Raw genomic sequence first — 17,340 nt, forward strand, 5'->3', positions numbered from 1 at the left:
CATGGGGTAGCAAAGAGTAGGACATAATTGAGTGACTGAACTGAACTGAACTGAGCTGAGCTTGGAGGATGATATGTGGACAAAGAGTAGTGACATATGATTGATGGAATTTTTATTTTTGAAAATATTATTATTAATCATAGAGTGAATACATTTCAAACTATAAATTAAGGTATGTAAGATGGTACTACTATTATTTACAGTAGCTAAAAAATTAATAACTTGGTGGAGAAAATTAATAACTTGCATTGCCCTGACCCATGACTGCAATGAGGTGGTGTTTAGAAGAGGTAGAAAAGGTCTAACCTTGCAATTATTCTCAATATTAAAGTCTGTTTTGCTAAACCCAGCTTACTTTCTTCTAAATTACCAGAAATTTCCTCCTTTATTACTTCTACTTTAGGGACTTGCTAATTTACCATGTTACTATTTCCAGGAATTGTGTCAAATAGAAGCCCTCGGTTTTGAACATGTCCCAAGGAGTTCTACTAAGTATGATCTAAAAATTTGCAAGATTCCCCATTGAGCATTATTTCTCTTTCCATCATGAGTTATATTATCTCATATTCCTGAAGGAGCATTATTGCATTATTAAGCGAGAGAGCTAAGACTCAATATGCTTTTTCCAGGAAAAATCACTGGAGTTCCTGAGTGCAAACATATGTGTATGAAAAGTTGACAAAAACCAGGAATGTTTTATTATGATCTTTTATTATGGGTGTCTGTCAGAAAAAAAGATCAACAACCACATACAAGCTTACAAAGTTTAATTTCAACACATTCTCTGTGTTACTGTGACAAAAGCAGCCCCTTTATTTAGTTTTTTGTTGTTGTTGACTTTCACAGGATGCAGGGAAAGTGTCTCCTGCAGTGATACACCAGGAAACACTTTTGACAGGAGACAAGTACAGATGGTGCATCTATGTTTTGAATGCAAGGCAACAATTCTGACCTAGAGTTTTAAAAGTGAAAGTACATTAGCACCAGACCATGTGTCTTTAAAGACTTGCCAAATATTGGTAAACTTGACCAGCAATGACCAGAAAAAAGAAAAGCACCTTTAAAAGCAGTTGATATTCAAAGATTAATTATGGCTTCAAAACGATTTCTTTAAATTCTTGCACTACATTCTCCTTTTTTTTTAAACCAATATTTTAGGAACTTAATCAGTGAAGTTTATAAGCTTTGGCATTTTATAAGAATTTTTTTCATCTTCTGGGACTTACAGAATTCATTTGTGTTTCTGACCAGGTTGAGGTAGTTGAAACAGGAAGTTCTTTTCTAATTTCTTGTTTGACTGTTTCAGAAGAAAGGTAATCTTTTAATGGTAAGCACCATCATTGCTCTGAAAATGGGCTAGGATTCAAAGAATGTAACGCAGTGTTATTGGAAGAGTGTTGAAGTTTATTTATTATAGCACCATTGAGACATTTTGAAATTGAAATTGGTAAAAAAATAGAACAATAAGCGTTTGAACTGTATTTGGTGTAAGAGCAAACACAAATATCCTTTTTTGGTCAAATTACACTTTTTTCCCCAAAATTTTGGAAATAAATAACTGGAACTTGGTCACTTGTACTGGCTGACAAGATTAGAACAAAAGGAACACATATGGAGTGTGAAGCTTTTTTCTGGGACTTTGGATAGAGTTTGGTTTATAAAAAGCAAACAGGGCCAATGTCCGCACCAAATTCTTGATCAGGACCACCGACATCATAGGGTGCAATATCTATGATAGGTAGTCTGACGGCCTTGCGTGTTTGATATTGGAAGACTGTTTTGCCCCATTCCCCAGTGTGTTTCTGTAAAAAAAGAGCAAATAAAAAATGTAAGTGACAATGACATTATAATTACTTAATTTTTCTGAAGTTTTAAAAATATTTTGCTTGAATATTAAATAATATTAAATATTAAATAATATTAAATAATAATATTAAATATTATGCTTAAAGGGAGTTAGCAATTTGCGATGTTATCTTCTATACATATGAGACTTGCTCCAGTTCAAAGTGATAATCCTCCCAGCAGGTAAACCATATCATTAACCAAAGGCCTTACAGTACTTCAGGGTAAACCCAACAGGGAGACTGCCACAGGCCAGTGCCTTCTCAGAAACCTTAGTTCCGATCATTGCTACCAGGTAGAGAGCTAGTTTACTAAGAAGTAGATAGGTCTCTTACATTGGAACTTGTGAGATATTATTAATATTAGGAGTGAATTCTCCTTCTGTTTATAAATTATAATAATAAAGGGTTGGTTTAAAGTAACCTTTAAAATTAGAAACAGATTTTAGATTGAGATCATATGATGGCAGTTATGTAGAATGGATAGTAGCCATCTAAATTATCTGATAAAGTTTACATCATGGATTTAAATTTCAATTGCTTTCACAGCAACTAGTTTTCACCTGGAGGTTGAGAAGATAAACTCATTGTTTGTGATATTTAACCTTCCCTGGAATGAATCAGTATTCAACATAACTCACACTGAATGCCACCTTTTGTTCACACTCATTATTTTTCTTTCTTATTTTAAAAATAGCATGATTAAATGAGCAAGCTGAGCTCATCATAAGGCAAGCTTATAAAAATGCTGATACTTACCGTGCAACCATCCTCCAGAACTGTGTATGTGAATTTGCTATTTCCTTCAGCCTTGAATTCACCTTCGTTTGACCCCATCAGCCTCAAGGCTTTCTTTACATTCCCACTGGCATGATCCATGTATGCAATGCTATTCTTGCAGTGATATGTGATGTTCTGAGAGGCTCGGCTGGAGAGAAGTCGGAGGAACGCCAGCTGGACATCGAGGACATCTTCGGGAAGTTCAGGATTGCCATAGCTAAACTGTGGTAGGGAACAAATAAAGCTGATCAAACATTTTAGCTGCAATTATATCTAGTGGATTTATACAGGGAGTAATGTCACTATAATGTAAATTGTTTATGTATTTTATCTATGACTTTTAATTGCATGTATAACACATAATGTCAGAGTAAAGAAGATCTTAAATTTGAAAGAAAGGTGATTGTGTATTAAGAATCATTTAATCTAATTTAGCTTGAGAAACAAGTTATAATAGCTACCTGAGTATATACAATCTCTTGCACTTTTCTATTTATTAACTATCTTTGCTTTGTGATGAACAAATGGGAGGAACAAAAAATTAGGGAAGCAAAGATAAATCAGTTAAAGAAAAATGGCATATCTTTTCTTACCTGAAAACCACCCTCCATGGACTCTCCAAACCAAACGTGTTTCTTCTCAGCACTAGAATCTGTCCACCAGTTCTTCCGTGGGATAGTCAGAGGACTGGCATTTATGCACGTTTCCCCAGTTTCCATGTTACAGTAGACTTTAATAGCATCCAATTTGCAACCTTGGTTAGGATCAACCCAATATTCTCCTGGATAATCACAAAAAGGACAACAGAATTAGTTATAAAGTCCAGTAATAGGATTTGGGCAAAAATGATTTTGTAAGGCATTCATACTATAGTCCTTCCAATTGCAAGGAATCTGACACAGCTGGAGTGACTGACTGAGGCATTCACAATGTTGACTGCCGATGTATTTGTATTTTACATATTTCTACTTTTAGTGTGGCATAATAGAGGAACTTTTAGATAGTTTCTTAATTTGAAAAATTTAGTAATTAGATTATTATAAAAACTGTTTCAATGAATATAGGCTACAATGATTAAATTGCAAATTATGCCTGCATCAAATTATAAATATTTGATCCTGAGAACATAGTGATATATGTTGTTTATAACTCAAATAACTTTGTGATGACATGAAGAAATGTGCCCAAACATGATTTGCTTTAAAACTTCTACAAAATTGTCTTTAAATTTTACTATATTGGAATATTTTGAATTTATGTTACCATTCAAGCACACCTACAAATTCACGTTTTCTTACAACATCAAGGAGTTGCAATTCAACTAACACTATTTAAGCATTATTCCTGCTATATAATATCTTCTAGTCACAGTAAAATTTTCCTTTTCCCTAAATTTGAATACAGGCAGTTTTCTCTGTTATCTTGTTGCTATGAGTGTGAAAGTTTCCCCAACATACCACTCTGGAGTTCCGGATGGCAGAATTTCAGGTCTCTGCAGTTCCGAGCAGGGTTTTTACGGGAACCGTCAGGACTAATGAGGCTTTCTATTTGTCCATTGACTGATTTGAGTGAGGTCATAATCTCATCGGTGTTGATTTTGAAATCCATCGGCTCATCTCCATAATACGGGGCAAAACCACCAGCTTTTTCACCTCCAATGCCAGTGATGGCAGCGACCCCAGCACCACCACAACATGGACCAGGGGCCCCAGGAGGCCCAGGAGGGCCTGGTTGTCCTGGGTGGCCCGGGGAGCCCTAGAAGGAGCAAGAACATACGTCACCGACGTGCAAGAACTAACGTCACTGATGTGTGAGAACACACACATTGATGTGTAAGAACATAATGTTGTTGATGTGAACTTGTTTGGTATCCACTGAAAAAATACCTTGCTAGCCCAAGAAAATGTCTTACGAAGAATTAATACATTGTCTCAGCATAATTATTTCTATGCAAGTTTACTTGGGTTGCTTTTTGATAGAATATTAACCAATTTATAACTATAACCCATTATTATGAAGTTTACTGTGCTCTACTGTATCGGAAGAAGTGGTGTTAGATCACAGATTTTACTCTATCGTGTTTTATTCTAAGATGCGAGCAATTCTAAGGCTGACATGTCAGAGGAGTTATGATCAGGAAACCTAGATTCTGACCCCAGATTTATCATTAACCTTGTGGTTTGGGGTTAACCACTTAACTTTGTGTTTAATTGTGTAACTTGTGGGGATAATAGTTTTTCTTCCATTTACCCCAAAGGTGTGGGATAGAATGTATTAGAAATGATGGTGTAAGCAGCAAAACAGGAATAATCATTGAAGCTGTTTGAGCAGTGGAATGAATCAGTACTTTAAACCTGTCATTATGGTGATCATAGTTGTGAGCTCTCTAATGTGAGATCAGCACTGGCAGAGTTCTTTTTATTAACTGAGCTATGTTTTTATTTTGATATAACTGTTATCTGACCAAACTGTAAGGAAGGTTTTCTTTTTTTCTCCCTGTTGTTGGCAGTGTGATGGAGAAAGTTTTCACGTGGTGGAGAATGTCCGAAAGTCATTGTTCAGCTCCCAAATTATGTTTGGTAATTGTATTGTGTTTTACTCGCTATCTCAGTTTTAAAATACGGCAAAGTGCTTCTGAAAATGTGCAGATTATAGCCAATTAAATACACATGTTTATAAGTAATGTCTTACCTCAGATCCTCTTTCACCTCTGTTACCTCGAGGCCCTGGTGGTCCAATGGGACCAGGGTGTCCGCTTGTTCCATCCTTGCCAGGGGGCCCACTGGGTCCAACAGGTCCCTAAGAAATGATCATGATATCACAATGCTAGAATACTTCCCTGCAGTGCAAAAATTTTAAAACATGGAACTTCCAATATCTCTCTCTTGTACATACTCTGGGGCCTGCAGGGCCTGGACTGCCAACTGCACCTTGGTGACCGGCGGGACCCTGAAAGGAAAGGAAGGTGAATTTGAGTGATGCCTTTTTAAAAGCTCAGGAAACTGTATTTTCACAGTCAGATCAAGAAACTTGAGGCTCAAGATGAAACATGAGTTCTTTTTCCTTATTCTCCCCATTGTCTCATGCCAACTACTATTTCAAATAAGTCCTTAAATTGATTTCTAATCTCTTGTAGCATAGGCTTTCAGAGATGAACATTTTTCTATTATTGATCTCTTAAGGTTTGCCTATCTCATCAACGAAAATGCATTAAGAGGACTTTCTAACAAAGTGGATGCACTTACTGGAGATCCGGGGGCTCCTGGGTTACCAGGGAATCCGCGATGTCCTTTGATGCCGTTAGCACCACGTTCACCGGTTTCACCTTTGTCACCACGTGGGCCTTGGGGACCCTTTACAAACACATCTCAAATTAGGATCATACACACACACATTGGAAAAACAAGTTAGAGCTTATAACAATTAAGTCCATTGTATAATATTCTACAAGCTAGAAGTCCCATCGACAGACATGGCAAACATGCAACTATACAAACTGTTGTGGTTGTTTGGATTTTGGACTGAGAATTGTATAGAGCCCCAGAATTGCCACGTATACCCATGGCCCCAAGGACATTTTAGATCCTAAATTGCTTTCTGTTTCATCAAAGGAAAGTTTAAATTTGGTTCCAAGGTTATGTATTTATTCATCCCTTTTTCCTGAACATGCTGGAAAATAGACTTTTCTACACCATAGAATTAGTTAAAATAGACAACAAACAAACAAACAAAAAAACTTACAGGAGCGCCTCTTGATCCGGCAGGGCCTGGGGCTCCAGCGGGACCAGCAGGGCCCTAAAATAAAAATAAACAAACAGACAAACACAGGGGGAGGTGTTTGTCTTTTGATATAGATTTGTTTTATTTAAATGCTAATCTTTTCATTGGGAGAGAATAGTGGTATGCTTGCTGATATTTCTGAAACTTAGTATTCCTTTTTCCTTACAAACCCTTAACCTGTTTATAGCTTTACCTGGGCATCTAAACAGGAAAACTGAGACCATCCTGTTATTTCAACTATATGTTGACCAAGCGGATATACCCTTGGTGTGATTAATACCGTTTTGAATTTAAAAAATGAATTCTTCATTGACTACTGTCAGAAACTTCATGTATATCTTTGTCACCACAGTTGTCTAAGGAATGACTAGCATACAAAATTGTAAAACAAATGGGAGTAGATCTTTTGGTTGGCAGATGTGACATTCTCTCTTCTATCTCCTGAGTTCTTTAGCGCGGAAAATGGATAAATAAGGAAAGATGGTGTTCATTAGCACTCACAGTTTCTCCTCTGTCACCGTTCTTTCCAGCTGGACCGACAGGACCAGGAGGGCCTGGGTGACCAGGAGCTCCAGGGGCACCAGGAGAGCCGTTTTCACCACGGTCGCCCTGCGGACAAGTTCACAGTTCCAAAATCGATCTGATCAGCAGTTATTGCTCGAATTACATCTATTAAAAGGTATAATTAAAACCTACAAAAAAAATTTTTGTACTTGTGTTTGTTATACCTTGGTACCTGGAGCTCCATCTCGGCCTGGCAGACCATCTGACCCAGGGTTTCCCTGGTTAAAGAAAAAAAATAAGAAAAGAAATCAAATTTTTTGGAACTATTTACATACCATTGAAGCCATGCATTCTCAGTGGGTAAAATATCATTCCTAAAGAGAGTAAAAATTGGTTCTCGGGAGTGAAAAATCTTAGACATGACGATGGGTGTGGCCCTGCAAGGGCTGACAATGCCTACATAGAGACGCAGTACACCCGTGGAACTGCAGTTTCACAGGCTAAGAGAGAGAAGTGACTAGGAAATTAAAAAGGGTCTTAGGAGAGAGGTAATGAATAAAAGCTTGACACACAGTAATTTAAGCAGATAATGAAAATCTACAATTTAAGAAACACTAATCACAAATAATATGCAGAATATTTTTACCCGGAAGGAATTCTGTAAACTGGGGCTCTCCCTATCCCCAACTCTTTTGTTTATTTAGCTAAAGATCATATCCTTCTCCATTAATGATCATTCACTGCATAAATATTAATGAACATGAACAGTTAAGGTTGTGTTGTAATAAATTGTAATAGAAAGAATATCTCTTACTAGAGAAAGAAGGTGAACTTTGACATGTGGCAATATTTACACTTTTAGACCCACGTAAGGCTAATTTGACCCTTGCTTAAATAAGTTATTGAAGGCAGGAGGAGAAGGCGATGACAGAGGATGAGAGGATTGGATGGCATTACTGACTCAATGGAAATGAACTTGAGAAAACTCCAGATGATGGTGAAGGACAGGGAAGCCTGATGTGCTGCAGTCCACGGGGTCTCTGAGTCAGACATGACTTAGCTACTGAACAACAACGTGACTTCTTGGATGTTTTCTGAGAACGAGTACTTACATCTCTTCCAGGTTCACCAGCTGCCCCAGCCAGACCGGGAAGACCCTGGGGGCCAGGAGGACCACGTTCTCCATTTTGACCACTAGGTCCTGGTTTACCACTTTCACCCTGTGTACAAAGAAATAAAAGAAATCCATACTTCTTTCTAGGAAATCAATTAATATGATACTTTTAGATGTCTTCGTTTTCCAGGGACGAACTTTGTATTATTCAATTCTTATTGAATTTGTTCCTAAAACTATCCCTGTCAGAGAAAAAATGCTTTGGGGAACAAACTCCTTGTATTTTCTAACTTGTCCAATGAACCTGGATGCCTGAGTAATTACGTTGATCATATTAGAATACATCCTAAAATGAGGTGCATAAGTAGACATGGCTATTGTAAGAAAAAAATAATGATTATTCATCATGAAACCAGAGGTTTATGGTGCCCATTAGAATTAGGATATATCAAATATTTGGCTCTATTTAAAGAATATACATTTATTGGATATGTTCATATAAATCAAGTAGACTTAAATGTTATATTGTAATTTCACTACAGTATTATATGACTTTCAGTTTAAAAGGGTGCTCAAAGTGTCAAATGTGAGCCCCAATAAGATACAATTTTATTACCCTATTTGCTAAATGGATATTTAAGACGCTAAGCACTAGGATGTTATAGAAGTATCAGTGAAAGAAATTCAGGAGAATAAAATGAATTGAGTTGATGGATAATTGGTATCAATTAAAGGAATCACAGGTCTACAAGCTGATATTATTTTCCCCTTCAAGACTGACAGTCAGCAAATGGAAGAATGCTGACAAGTTTCCTAACAGAGGTATTTGAGATGACAAGATATTTCCTGTGATATCAATCTATTTGTGATGGTGTTCACAGTTGGTCTATGATGTGCATTGTTTTTGGATTCCAGAGCCTTTTAATAATATGCATGCTTCCTGAAACTGAAAATATCAAGAATTTATATCTAATTACAGGAAAACTTGTTCGTTACATACTTCCCATGGTTATGTGCTGTCTGAAGACTATCAGACTTCACAAAGGAAACAAAGGTCCAGCGAAAGATAGCTGCACTCACCTTGATGCCCTGTGGGCCGGGGCTGCCCCTAGCACCTGGCATGCCTGGTGGGCCTGCAAGACCTCTTGCTCCAGTAACTCCTGCAATTCCAAGTGGGCCCGGAGCTCCCTATTGTGACGGATAATGAAATCTCGGTTACTCTTCGTGTGACTGTGTTTTCCTCTATTGATTTGTGGTTGAAAATAAAACTGTTGTTAATCAATAGAGCAAAGAAAGCACTCACCGGAGGGCCCTGGGCTCCAGGTGCCCCCTTCTCCCCTGGTTGGCCAGCATCACCCTTTGGTCCAGAGATCCCGGGGCTGCCAGGAGCACCGCTGCTACCAGGGGGGCCTGGGGGACCATCTTTGCCGGGAGGACCGCTGGCGCCAGGGGGGCCTGGGTTACCCTACAAAGAAATGTTTGATATTTGAATATTTTATAATGAAAAAGTACATTTTTTTCTTCCCTCTTTCACTTGGATTCAAATAATTTTATATGCGATTTAATAAAAAGAGAAGTTGCAGTGAATAAGTTTCTCATCCTATGCATACATGAGTACTCTTTATGGAATATATGGCTTAAAATTACTTTAAAAAGTACTTACATTACTGCCAGGAGGACCAGGAGGACCACGACCACCGGGGAAGCCAGCAGCACCCTGCAAGATGATAAATATACTTTTGAATGTCAAAAATCAAGGAGAACAACTAATTAACCACTAAAAACAAATATGACATGTAAGAAATGTGGTAGAAACTGCATCCTATTCTGAGATTTATGATTTGTTTTTTCCTCTTGGAATTTGCATATAACTCACGCATGAATAAGTGATCATAATTTTATACTCTCTTTAGGAAACTAGGGCTTTCAAAGCAGTTTTTATACAGATTGATATTAATTAATGCTTTTCAATAATAGTTAAGAAGATCATTACTTACAGGACTACCAGGACTGCCACGTTCACCTTTGACACCTTGGGGGCCCGGGGGACCCTATATGGAATGGAGATGGAAATGGTTGATAGGAATAGCATCAAAATCAAAATTTGGGATTAGCTTTAAGCCTTTGAAAAATCAGTAACTCTACCTATCATGACAATCATCTCACAGTACATACAATCATTATGTTGTACATTTTAAACTTCTACAATGCAATGTTATATGTCAATTATATCTCAGTAAAACTGGGGGAAAACACAACAGAAATGAGAACCTACACCAAAACACAAAAGCAGTAACTCTCTGAGGACATGAAAATAACCTGATGGAGGTAACTAGATGGTTGGAGCTAAGCTTCAAACTCAGAACTGTATTCCTAAGAAAACTGTATTCTTGTCACCATGACATGCTCTCTCGGTGTGAAATATTACATTATCGACAAAGCTAAGTACTTTCTTTTAGAAGGCTTAGAGAAGGAGAGATACTTACAGCAGGCCCAGAACCTCCAGGGGGTCCTGCGACTCCAGGAGGGCCCCCTTCGCCTTTCTCACCAGGAGCTCCTCTTTCTCCTTTAGCACCAGGCTCACCGTTCTGGCCCTGCATTCAGAAACAAAAACAACTTGTGAGCTGACACCCTTCACGATGCACTGGGCTTATCCTTATTTATTTCTTCAGAAAACAGAATTCTTCATGCAGAGAGATATTCTTAACCTATTTTTAATTTTTAAATTAATTTTTATTGGAATATAGTTGCTTTACAATGGTGTTAGTTTCTGCTGTATAGCAAAGTGAGTCAGCCACAGGCATACATGTATCTCTTCTCTCCTGGATTTTATTCCCATTTAGGTCACCAAAGAGCACTGAATAGATTTCCCTGTGCTATATAGTAGATTCTTATTAGTTATCTATTTTGTACGTAGTTGTGGATATATTTAAATGTTGAAATAAAATTGGAACAGTCTCTGAAGACATGGAGGAAGAAACAAAGTCAATGAAAATGTTTCCATGATAAAGATTCCCCTGGTGGTCCTGTGGTTAAGACTCCATGCTTCCACTGCAGGTGGCATGAGTTTGATCCTTGGTTGGGGAACTAAGGTCCTGCACCCCACATGAAGCCACCAGAAAATAAAAAGAGTTTCCATGACAAAAGAAAGTTGTCAAGAAAGTGGTACGATTTACATTATTTTTCATAAAGGGAGAACCTCTCTCTAAGGATTGTGCATTTCAAAGCAAGCACCAATAAATGCACTTGAGAAAGATGGGGCTTAGAGGAAATTTTATTTAGTACCATTTAAAAATGGAAGAACTTTAATAAAAACTTTCAGAGTGCTTGAAGTCTAAGAGATCGTGTTAGTCTCATTAATCTGGTGTAAAGGCAGGCCAGGTGTTTTTGTATCCATCTTTTAAACAGTAAGAATAAAGTTTAAAAAAAAAAAGAGGTGGATAAATGAACCCTCATAGGGAATGAGTGGCTGAGATAGACTAGCATTCAGACTTGACTTATTCTCCTACTATTTTTCAGTGAGATAGTGATTCTGGGCTATGTGACATGCATATTTTAATGATCATACTTACAGGAGTACCAGGGAAGCCAGCAGGTCCTGGTGGCCCATGTTCGCCTCTCTCACCCTTAAGTGAAAAATATCCTCATTAGTCACAGTGAAACATCTTCCTATTGGGAACACACGTCATCCTCTACATCATCTATCTTTTCCTTTAAGCTAAGGAAAGATAATGTTAGTGTGCAAAGCTAGCAGAGCTTAACCTCTAAAGACATCTCCATTTTTCAATAAAATTAGAAGTAGCACCAGAACCATTGATTTCTCTGCCTCTGACTGTGATATTATGTGTAATAAAAATAATTTGAGAATTTTGAAGTATTTAAAAAACCTAATTGTATAACTTCTAAAAATGCAAGGATTTTAGAAAATAAAAATAAGGTTAAAGGGTTGAGAAATCATTCGATTAGTTAATTAAGAACATTTACTAAATATATCTCCTGAGTCTGCAAACCCTGAAGGCAGAGAATTTTAGATCTAGAAGTAGCCTCAGGCAAAGATCCTATGGCTTTAAGAAATACTCTTTTACAAATGCATATTATTACTTATGTAACTTTTATATTTTTTCCAGAATTACTTAGGAAAGATGGCAAGATTTGAAATGGTCTCATAGTCTCTCGTGAATCTTGGCTTTACCAACTTTCACCTTGCTTTGCGTGTCATATGATGCTAACAGGTAGTATCCCACCATTGAGACTAGGGCCATGGACAGAATTGCTAAAGAGGGAAGGACAGATAATTGCTGCCTGTGTGGGGCTAAAATGATGTTAAAATGTCTGTAACACTTACAGGGCCACCACGAGGACCAGCTATACCCGGAAGTCCAGGGGCACCACTTTCACCCTTCAAAAAGAAAAAAAAAAAATTGTCCTTCATCCAAACAACAACAAAAGACATTTTCTGTTTCTAAACAGTGCTAAGTGTTACCTTATCTCCAGGCTGACCAGCTGGGCCAGGAGGACCAATGGGACCAGTGGGACCCTAAAGAAATAGAAATATACTTTGATATTGAAGATGAGCAGCATCATTTTCCTTATTAATCAAAAAGCATATACATGGATATATTATTATTCATCTAATAAACTAGATAATGTGGTTTCCTTGATGGCTTGAATTAGATACTCTTTACTCAATGTGTAAATACTGCACAGTTTACTAAATACAAGATTCTATGGATTATATAATTCTGTGGCAATTTATTCATTCAGTTTTCTTTCTATTGCAGAAGATAAATAAGACATGATGTAAGATGTTACAGTCATATCTTTTAAAATTAAAGTGTACTGCTTTATTTAACTTATTATTCAAAATATATAGCCACTCAAAGTATTGTTGCACATATCAAAGTTTTCACATCAAAATTTTCAAATATTAAGGTTTACTTATATTACATAAATAAAATATTAGATTTTAAAGTATTGGATGATGGCTTACCCATCTAGTTTGTTAAAAGTGAAGTATTTATGAATTTGTTTAAGGCAACTTCAGTAAAGATAATGTCTATCTAATGGCTTAATTATCATGTTTATTTGCTACAGTCATATCTAGGTGTTCTCTAATGTGGACAGAATTGATTATAATGTGTTTTTTTTTTAACTTTTATTTTGAAATAGTTTTGTGGATTCATGGAAGGTTGCAAAGAAATATACAGGAGAATTCTGTGCATCTTTCTCCCAGCCTCTATCAGGATTGCATCTTACACAACTATGGTATAGTATTAAAACCAAGAAACTTAACATTTGTACAATCCATAGAGTTTTTCAGATTGCACCAGTTACACATGCACTTATTTTTGTGTGTATATGTGTATGTGATTTTTAATGCAATTTTATTTTGTATAACCTTGCATGACCATCATCACACTCAAGATATTCAAATATCCAGTTACCATAAAAGACCCCCTTATGTCATCTCTTTATAGTTTTTCTTTTTAATCTCTTTATAGTTATATCCATCTCCCTCTCCCCTATTCCTCACTTCTGGCAACCATAAAGCTGTTCCATATCTCAAATGTTTCATGAATGGAATCATGCAGTATGGATCCTTTTGAGATTGACTTTTATCACTCAGCATGATGTCCTTGGTGTCTGTATACATTGTTGCATGTATCAATGGTTCATTCCTTTTTATTGCTAAGTAGTATTCCATGGTATGAATATACCACGGAATTTCAATGCTTTTTTTTAAATGAAAAAGTTCCTTCATGAGCAGTATTGATTATCTTGGATTTTAGTCAATTACTATGACTTTAGCTTGTAATATTTCTCATACTTTTGAAATTTTTCCATTCTCAGGTCATTGTTGAACTGTTAGTGATAGAAATCAGGAATTTTAACAATCATGTCATTTAGTTCTTTTTAATGCCCTGAAGGTGGCAAAGTATGATCTAACTTATCATGAGGAGTTTTTGGAAAAAATAAGTTGAGGTGAAGGGCTGTTTCATACTATATAAAGATAAATTTTGCTTCTCCCCAATTTGAGTACTCACCCTTGGACCATCTTTGCCTGGAGCACCATCGGCACCTGAACTGCCAGGGTCACCCTGTCAAATAAAAAACAATGGCATCAGATTAGAGGTATCTCCAATGAAAATATGACAAAAAGAAGAGCAACCCTCAGGATTCACTGCAATGCATCATAGGTGTTCCAATTAAAAAGTTTCTCTAAAAAAAAAAAAAAAAGTTTCTCTAGAAACAGATTACTTTACAGTAATGTTGCTTCCTTTAGCCAAAAAAGTATGTCATATTACATAATTAACAGGAAATAGGTTGATACCTTGTCACCCTTTGGACCAGGGCCTCCAGGACCCCCTCTTTCTCCAGGCATTCCTTGCAGTCCAGGTGTACCAGCAGAGCCAGGTGGCCCAGGGGGGCCAGCGGCACCCTGAAATTAAAGGAGAAACCATAGCTCACAAGAAAGAAACAAAATGCATTTTGCAAAGTCTAAGTGAATCGAATTGGCTGGGGGCGCTACCTTTCCTCCTTCGGGACCAGGGGGGCCAGCTCCACCTCTAGGTCCAGGGGGCCCTCCTGCCCCAGGAGGTCCGCGTTCCCCAGGAGCACCAGAATCACCCTGCAGGAGGAAGACAGACATCCCCGTTAGGAAACTCAGGCTTACAGCCAAACAACAATACCCTACATCGTATTCTTTTGATACAGACCACAATGCTCTTAACTTTTGAATAATCTGGAAATTTTAATAATTATAAACTGCATTTGATCAATTGAATGAAAAATGGAAACAAAATGAGTTACTCTAAGCAAAGGAATTTTTATACCTGGCCTGATGAGCTAGCTTTGACACTATTATTTTATCACTAGGGGAAAATTTCAAAGTTGTTCTATCGAAACCGTTTTCCTGTAGAGAAGCAGTACACTAGAAAGTTTTTTTGTTTTTTTTTTTAATCTCAGGCCTATAGGTGACTCTACCCTGTTTATTCATGTCAGAAAATTTAATTTTCCAGATGATGCAAATTTAATGTATTGGAAATGTTTTGGATTACCCTAAATATATTCATCAAACATTTTCAATGTTGAGTGTCTAAAAAAAGAATATTTTGGTTTGATATACTAAAAATGCTGAAGAAATGAGAAAGTAAGTTGAAATATTTACCTTGCCTCCTGGAATTCCAGGTGCACCAGCCTCACCCTTTGGACCCTAGGACAGTGATGACGTTGCATGATTAGGCTTCTATCAGAATATATGTTATATAAATAAACAAGCAAAATACACACTTGACTTGTTCAGTTTATCCAGTCATGAGCTATATTCTCTTCCTTTAGGTCCTTTTATGATAAAATTCAAACTTTTCATGGAATAGCTATGATTGAATAATTTTTCTTTGTTTGGTAACAAACTAACAAATAACATTTGTTATTTCAATCAAAACTAAATGTTAAAACTCAGATACCGTGGCATGAAAATGTGAGAGCTAATTATTTATACATGGCTACTGCTTATTCTTTTGGCTTCTGAGTTTTGAAAACATGACATGTAACTTACAGGTTCACCAGGTTTTCCGTTTTCTCCTGGAGGACCACTTGTTCCAGGCAAGCCCTATAAAGAATCATATTTGTATTGTATAATCATGTCAAAGGTTGATTATAGGAAAGCTTCTCTTAAGTAAGGATGTTTCTGCAGAGTATTCAAAAAATGGTTCTAGCAGTCTTTTTAGGTGTAGAAAATTTTTAGCCCTCAAAATCCTGTAACAGAGGTGATATTCAACCTTAGAAACCTATGTTCATCTCCCTCTATTCTTTCTGTTGTTGTGTATAAAAGTGAATTATGATTAGATGAATTTAGTCAGATACATTTAAATTACAATAAAAGTAAATATAAGCATATGAATTATGTGAACTTCAAAGTAGAAGTCAGATGCACACATTTTAAGCTTAAGATGAATTATCTTTCAGTGTCACAAAAAAATTGAAGTGTTGATTAATTTAACAAGTATAGCTATCAAAGGTAATTACAGATAAAAATAGGGGCCCAATGACATTTAATTAACAATTTCTTACTTGTAATCCTTGTGGACCAGGGGGTCCTGTGTCTCCTTTGTCACCAGAAGGCCCCTATGTAAAAAAATACAACGAGACGCTTCACTATAAAATATCCTTTCATATTTAGTCCACATATTTTTCATCTCATCAGGCCAATTGCTTAATCTGAAAATCAATGGTATGAAGGAAGGCAGAGTCTGGCTTGCGGAAGTGGTGTAAGGAAGACATATACAGCACAAACTTTACTCAGTGCAGTATTTAGCTAGCTGATTAAATAAACAATCTTCATAATTGCTTTGGCGAACTATATAACAATACAGTGTCAGAGACTGTATAATTCCCGAAGTCTTCCCTCAGGCCCACTCCCATCCACTTCCATTTCCAATTCATGTCAGGAAACTTACAGTAGGTCCTGGAGGACCCTGAGGTCCGGTCTCACCGTTCTTTCCAGCAGGACCCTAAAAAAAAGCAGTTATGGAAGCGGAGATAAGAAAACAGAAGTCGTAGGGTTGGAGAGAAATGCCTCTAATACAACAGGTGTCCTCAACCTCCAGGATGATGACCTGAAGTAGAGCTTATCTAATGATAATAGAAATACAGTGCACAATAAATTCAATGTGTTTGAATCATCCCCAAACCATCCCCTCTCCCTCAGTCTTAGGAAAAAATTGCCTTCCATGAAACTGGTCCCTGGGGCCAAAAAGCTTGGGGAGCACTGTCAGAGGACTGGAAATGAGTGGATAAATGCTACATACCTGAGGGCCTGGACCTCCAGGGCCACCTCGTTCTCCATTTTTTCCAGGAGCACCCTAAAGAAGTAGCCAGTATTTACTAAATCTCAAAAGGAAATTATTCATTATCGTATTCTCTCATGTTTTTGATCTGCCCCCTACTCACACATGTATATAACCCCAACTGAAAACTCCTTTCTAGAACTCCAGAAAAAATATGTTAGCTCCCTTCTCACACAGTAGAGGGAAACCTCTTTCTCATATACTCTTCTGTGTTTTGAAGTGGAAATCAATTTGGGGCCATCTGCACCCCCATATGGAAAATAAAAGGACTTCCATCAACTATTTATTGAAGAAATGAAGGGAGGAACTCACATCATTTCCTTTAGGACCAGGGAAACCCATGACGCCAGGCTGACCCCGAGGACCAGGTGAACCTGGAGGACCGGGTCGACCCGTTTCTCCTTGGCTTCCCTAATAAGAAAAAATTATATTAACAGAAATTTCAAAATCTGATAAAATATGCAATGTA

The 17,340-nt window shown here is 37.1% G+C and overlaps 1 protein-coding gene across 1 annotated transcript in view; it reads right to left on the minus strand.

Annotated features, from left to right (window-relative positions):
- Positions 1 to 692: 692 nt before the first annotated feature.
- Positions 693 to 17,340, minus strand: part of COL3A1 (collagen type III alpha 1 chain) — a 39,688-nt gene continuing 23,040 nt past the window's right edge. Inside the window, exons 24-51 of the mRNA XM_043894288.1 lie at positions 17,184 to 17,282; positions 16,833 to 16,886; positions 16,482 to 16,535; positions 16,096 to 16,149; positions 15,581 to 15,634; positions 15,191 to 15,235; positions 14,552 to 14,650; positions 14,354 to 14,461; positions 14,067 to 14,120; positions 12,506 to 12,559; positions 12,368 to 12,421; positions 11,595 to 11,648; positions 10,509 to 10,616; positions 10,020 to 10,073; positions 9,686 to 9,739; positions 9,326 to 9,487; positions 9,103 to 9,210; positions 8,021 to 8,128; positions 7,133 to 7,186; positions 6,906 to 7,013; positions 6,366 to 6,419; positions 5,870 to 5,977; positions 5,520 to 5,573; positions 5,316 to 5,423; positions 4,082 to 4,379; positions 3,218 to 3,405; positions 2,604 to 2,846; positions 693 to 1,802 (exon numbers count right to left, since the gene is read on the minus strand). Coding sequence (XP_043750223.1) covers positions 1,656 to 1,802; positions 2,604 to 2,846; positions 3,218 to 3,405; positions 4,082 to 4,379; positions 5,316 to 5,423; positions 5,520 to 5,573; positions 5,870 to 5,977; positions 6,366 to 6,419; positions 6,906 to 7,013; positions 7,133 to 7,186; positions 8,021 to 8,128; positions 9,103 to 9,210; positions 9,326 to 9,487; positions 9,686 to 9,739; positions 10,020 to 10,073; positions 10,509 to 10,616; positions 11,595 to 11,648; positions 12,368 to 12,421; positions 12,506 to 12,559; positions 14,067 to 14,120; positions 14,354 to 14,461; positions 14,552 to 14,650; positions 15,191 to 15,235; positions 15,581 to 15,634; positions 16,096 to 16,149; positions 16,482 to 16,535; positions 16,833 to 16,886; positions 17,184 to 17,282 — 2,739 coding nt within the window. The 3' untranslated portion in view covers positions 693 to 1,655. The remainder of the gene's footprint in view (positions 1,803 to 2,603; positions 2,847 to 3,217; positions 3,406 to 4,081; positions 4,380 to 5,315; positions 5,424 to 5,519; positions 5,574 to 5,869; positions 5,978 to 6,365; positions 6,420 to 6,905; positions 7,014 to 7,132; positions 7,187 to 8,020; positions 8,129 to 9,102; positions 9,211 to 9,325; positions 9,488 to 9,685; positions 9,740 to 10,019; positions 10,074 to 10,508; positions 10,617 to 11,594; positions 11,649 to 12,367; positions 12,422 to 12,505; positions 12,560 to 14,066; positions 14,121 to 14,353; positions 14,462 to 14,551; positions 14,651 to 15,190; positions 15,236 to 15,580; positions 15,635 to 16,095; positions 16,150 to 16,481; positions 16,536 to 16,832; positions 16,887 to 17,183; positions 17,283 to 17,340) is intronic.

The sequence above is a fragment of the Cervus elaphus genome, chromosome 33 (genome assembly GCF_910594005.1).
Source record: "Cervus elaphus chromosome 33, mCerEla1.1, whole genome shotgun sequence".
NCBI lineage: Eukaryota > Metazoa > Chordata > Mammalia > Artiodactyla > Cervidae > Cervus > Cervus elaphus.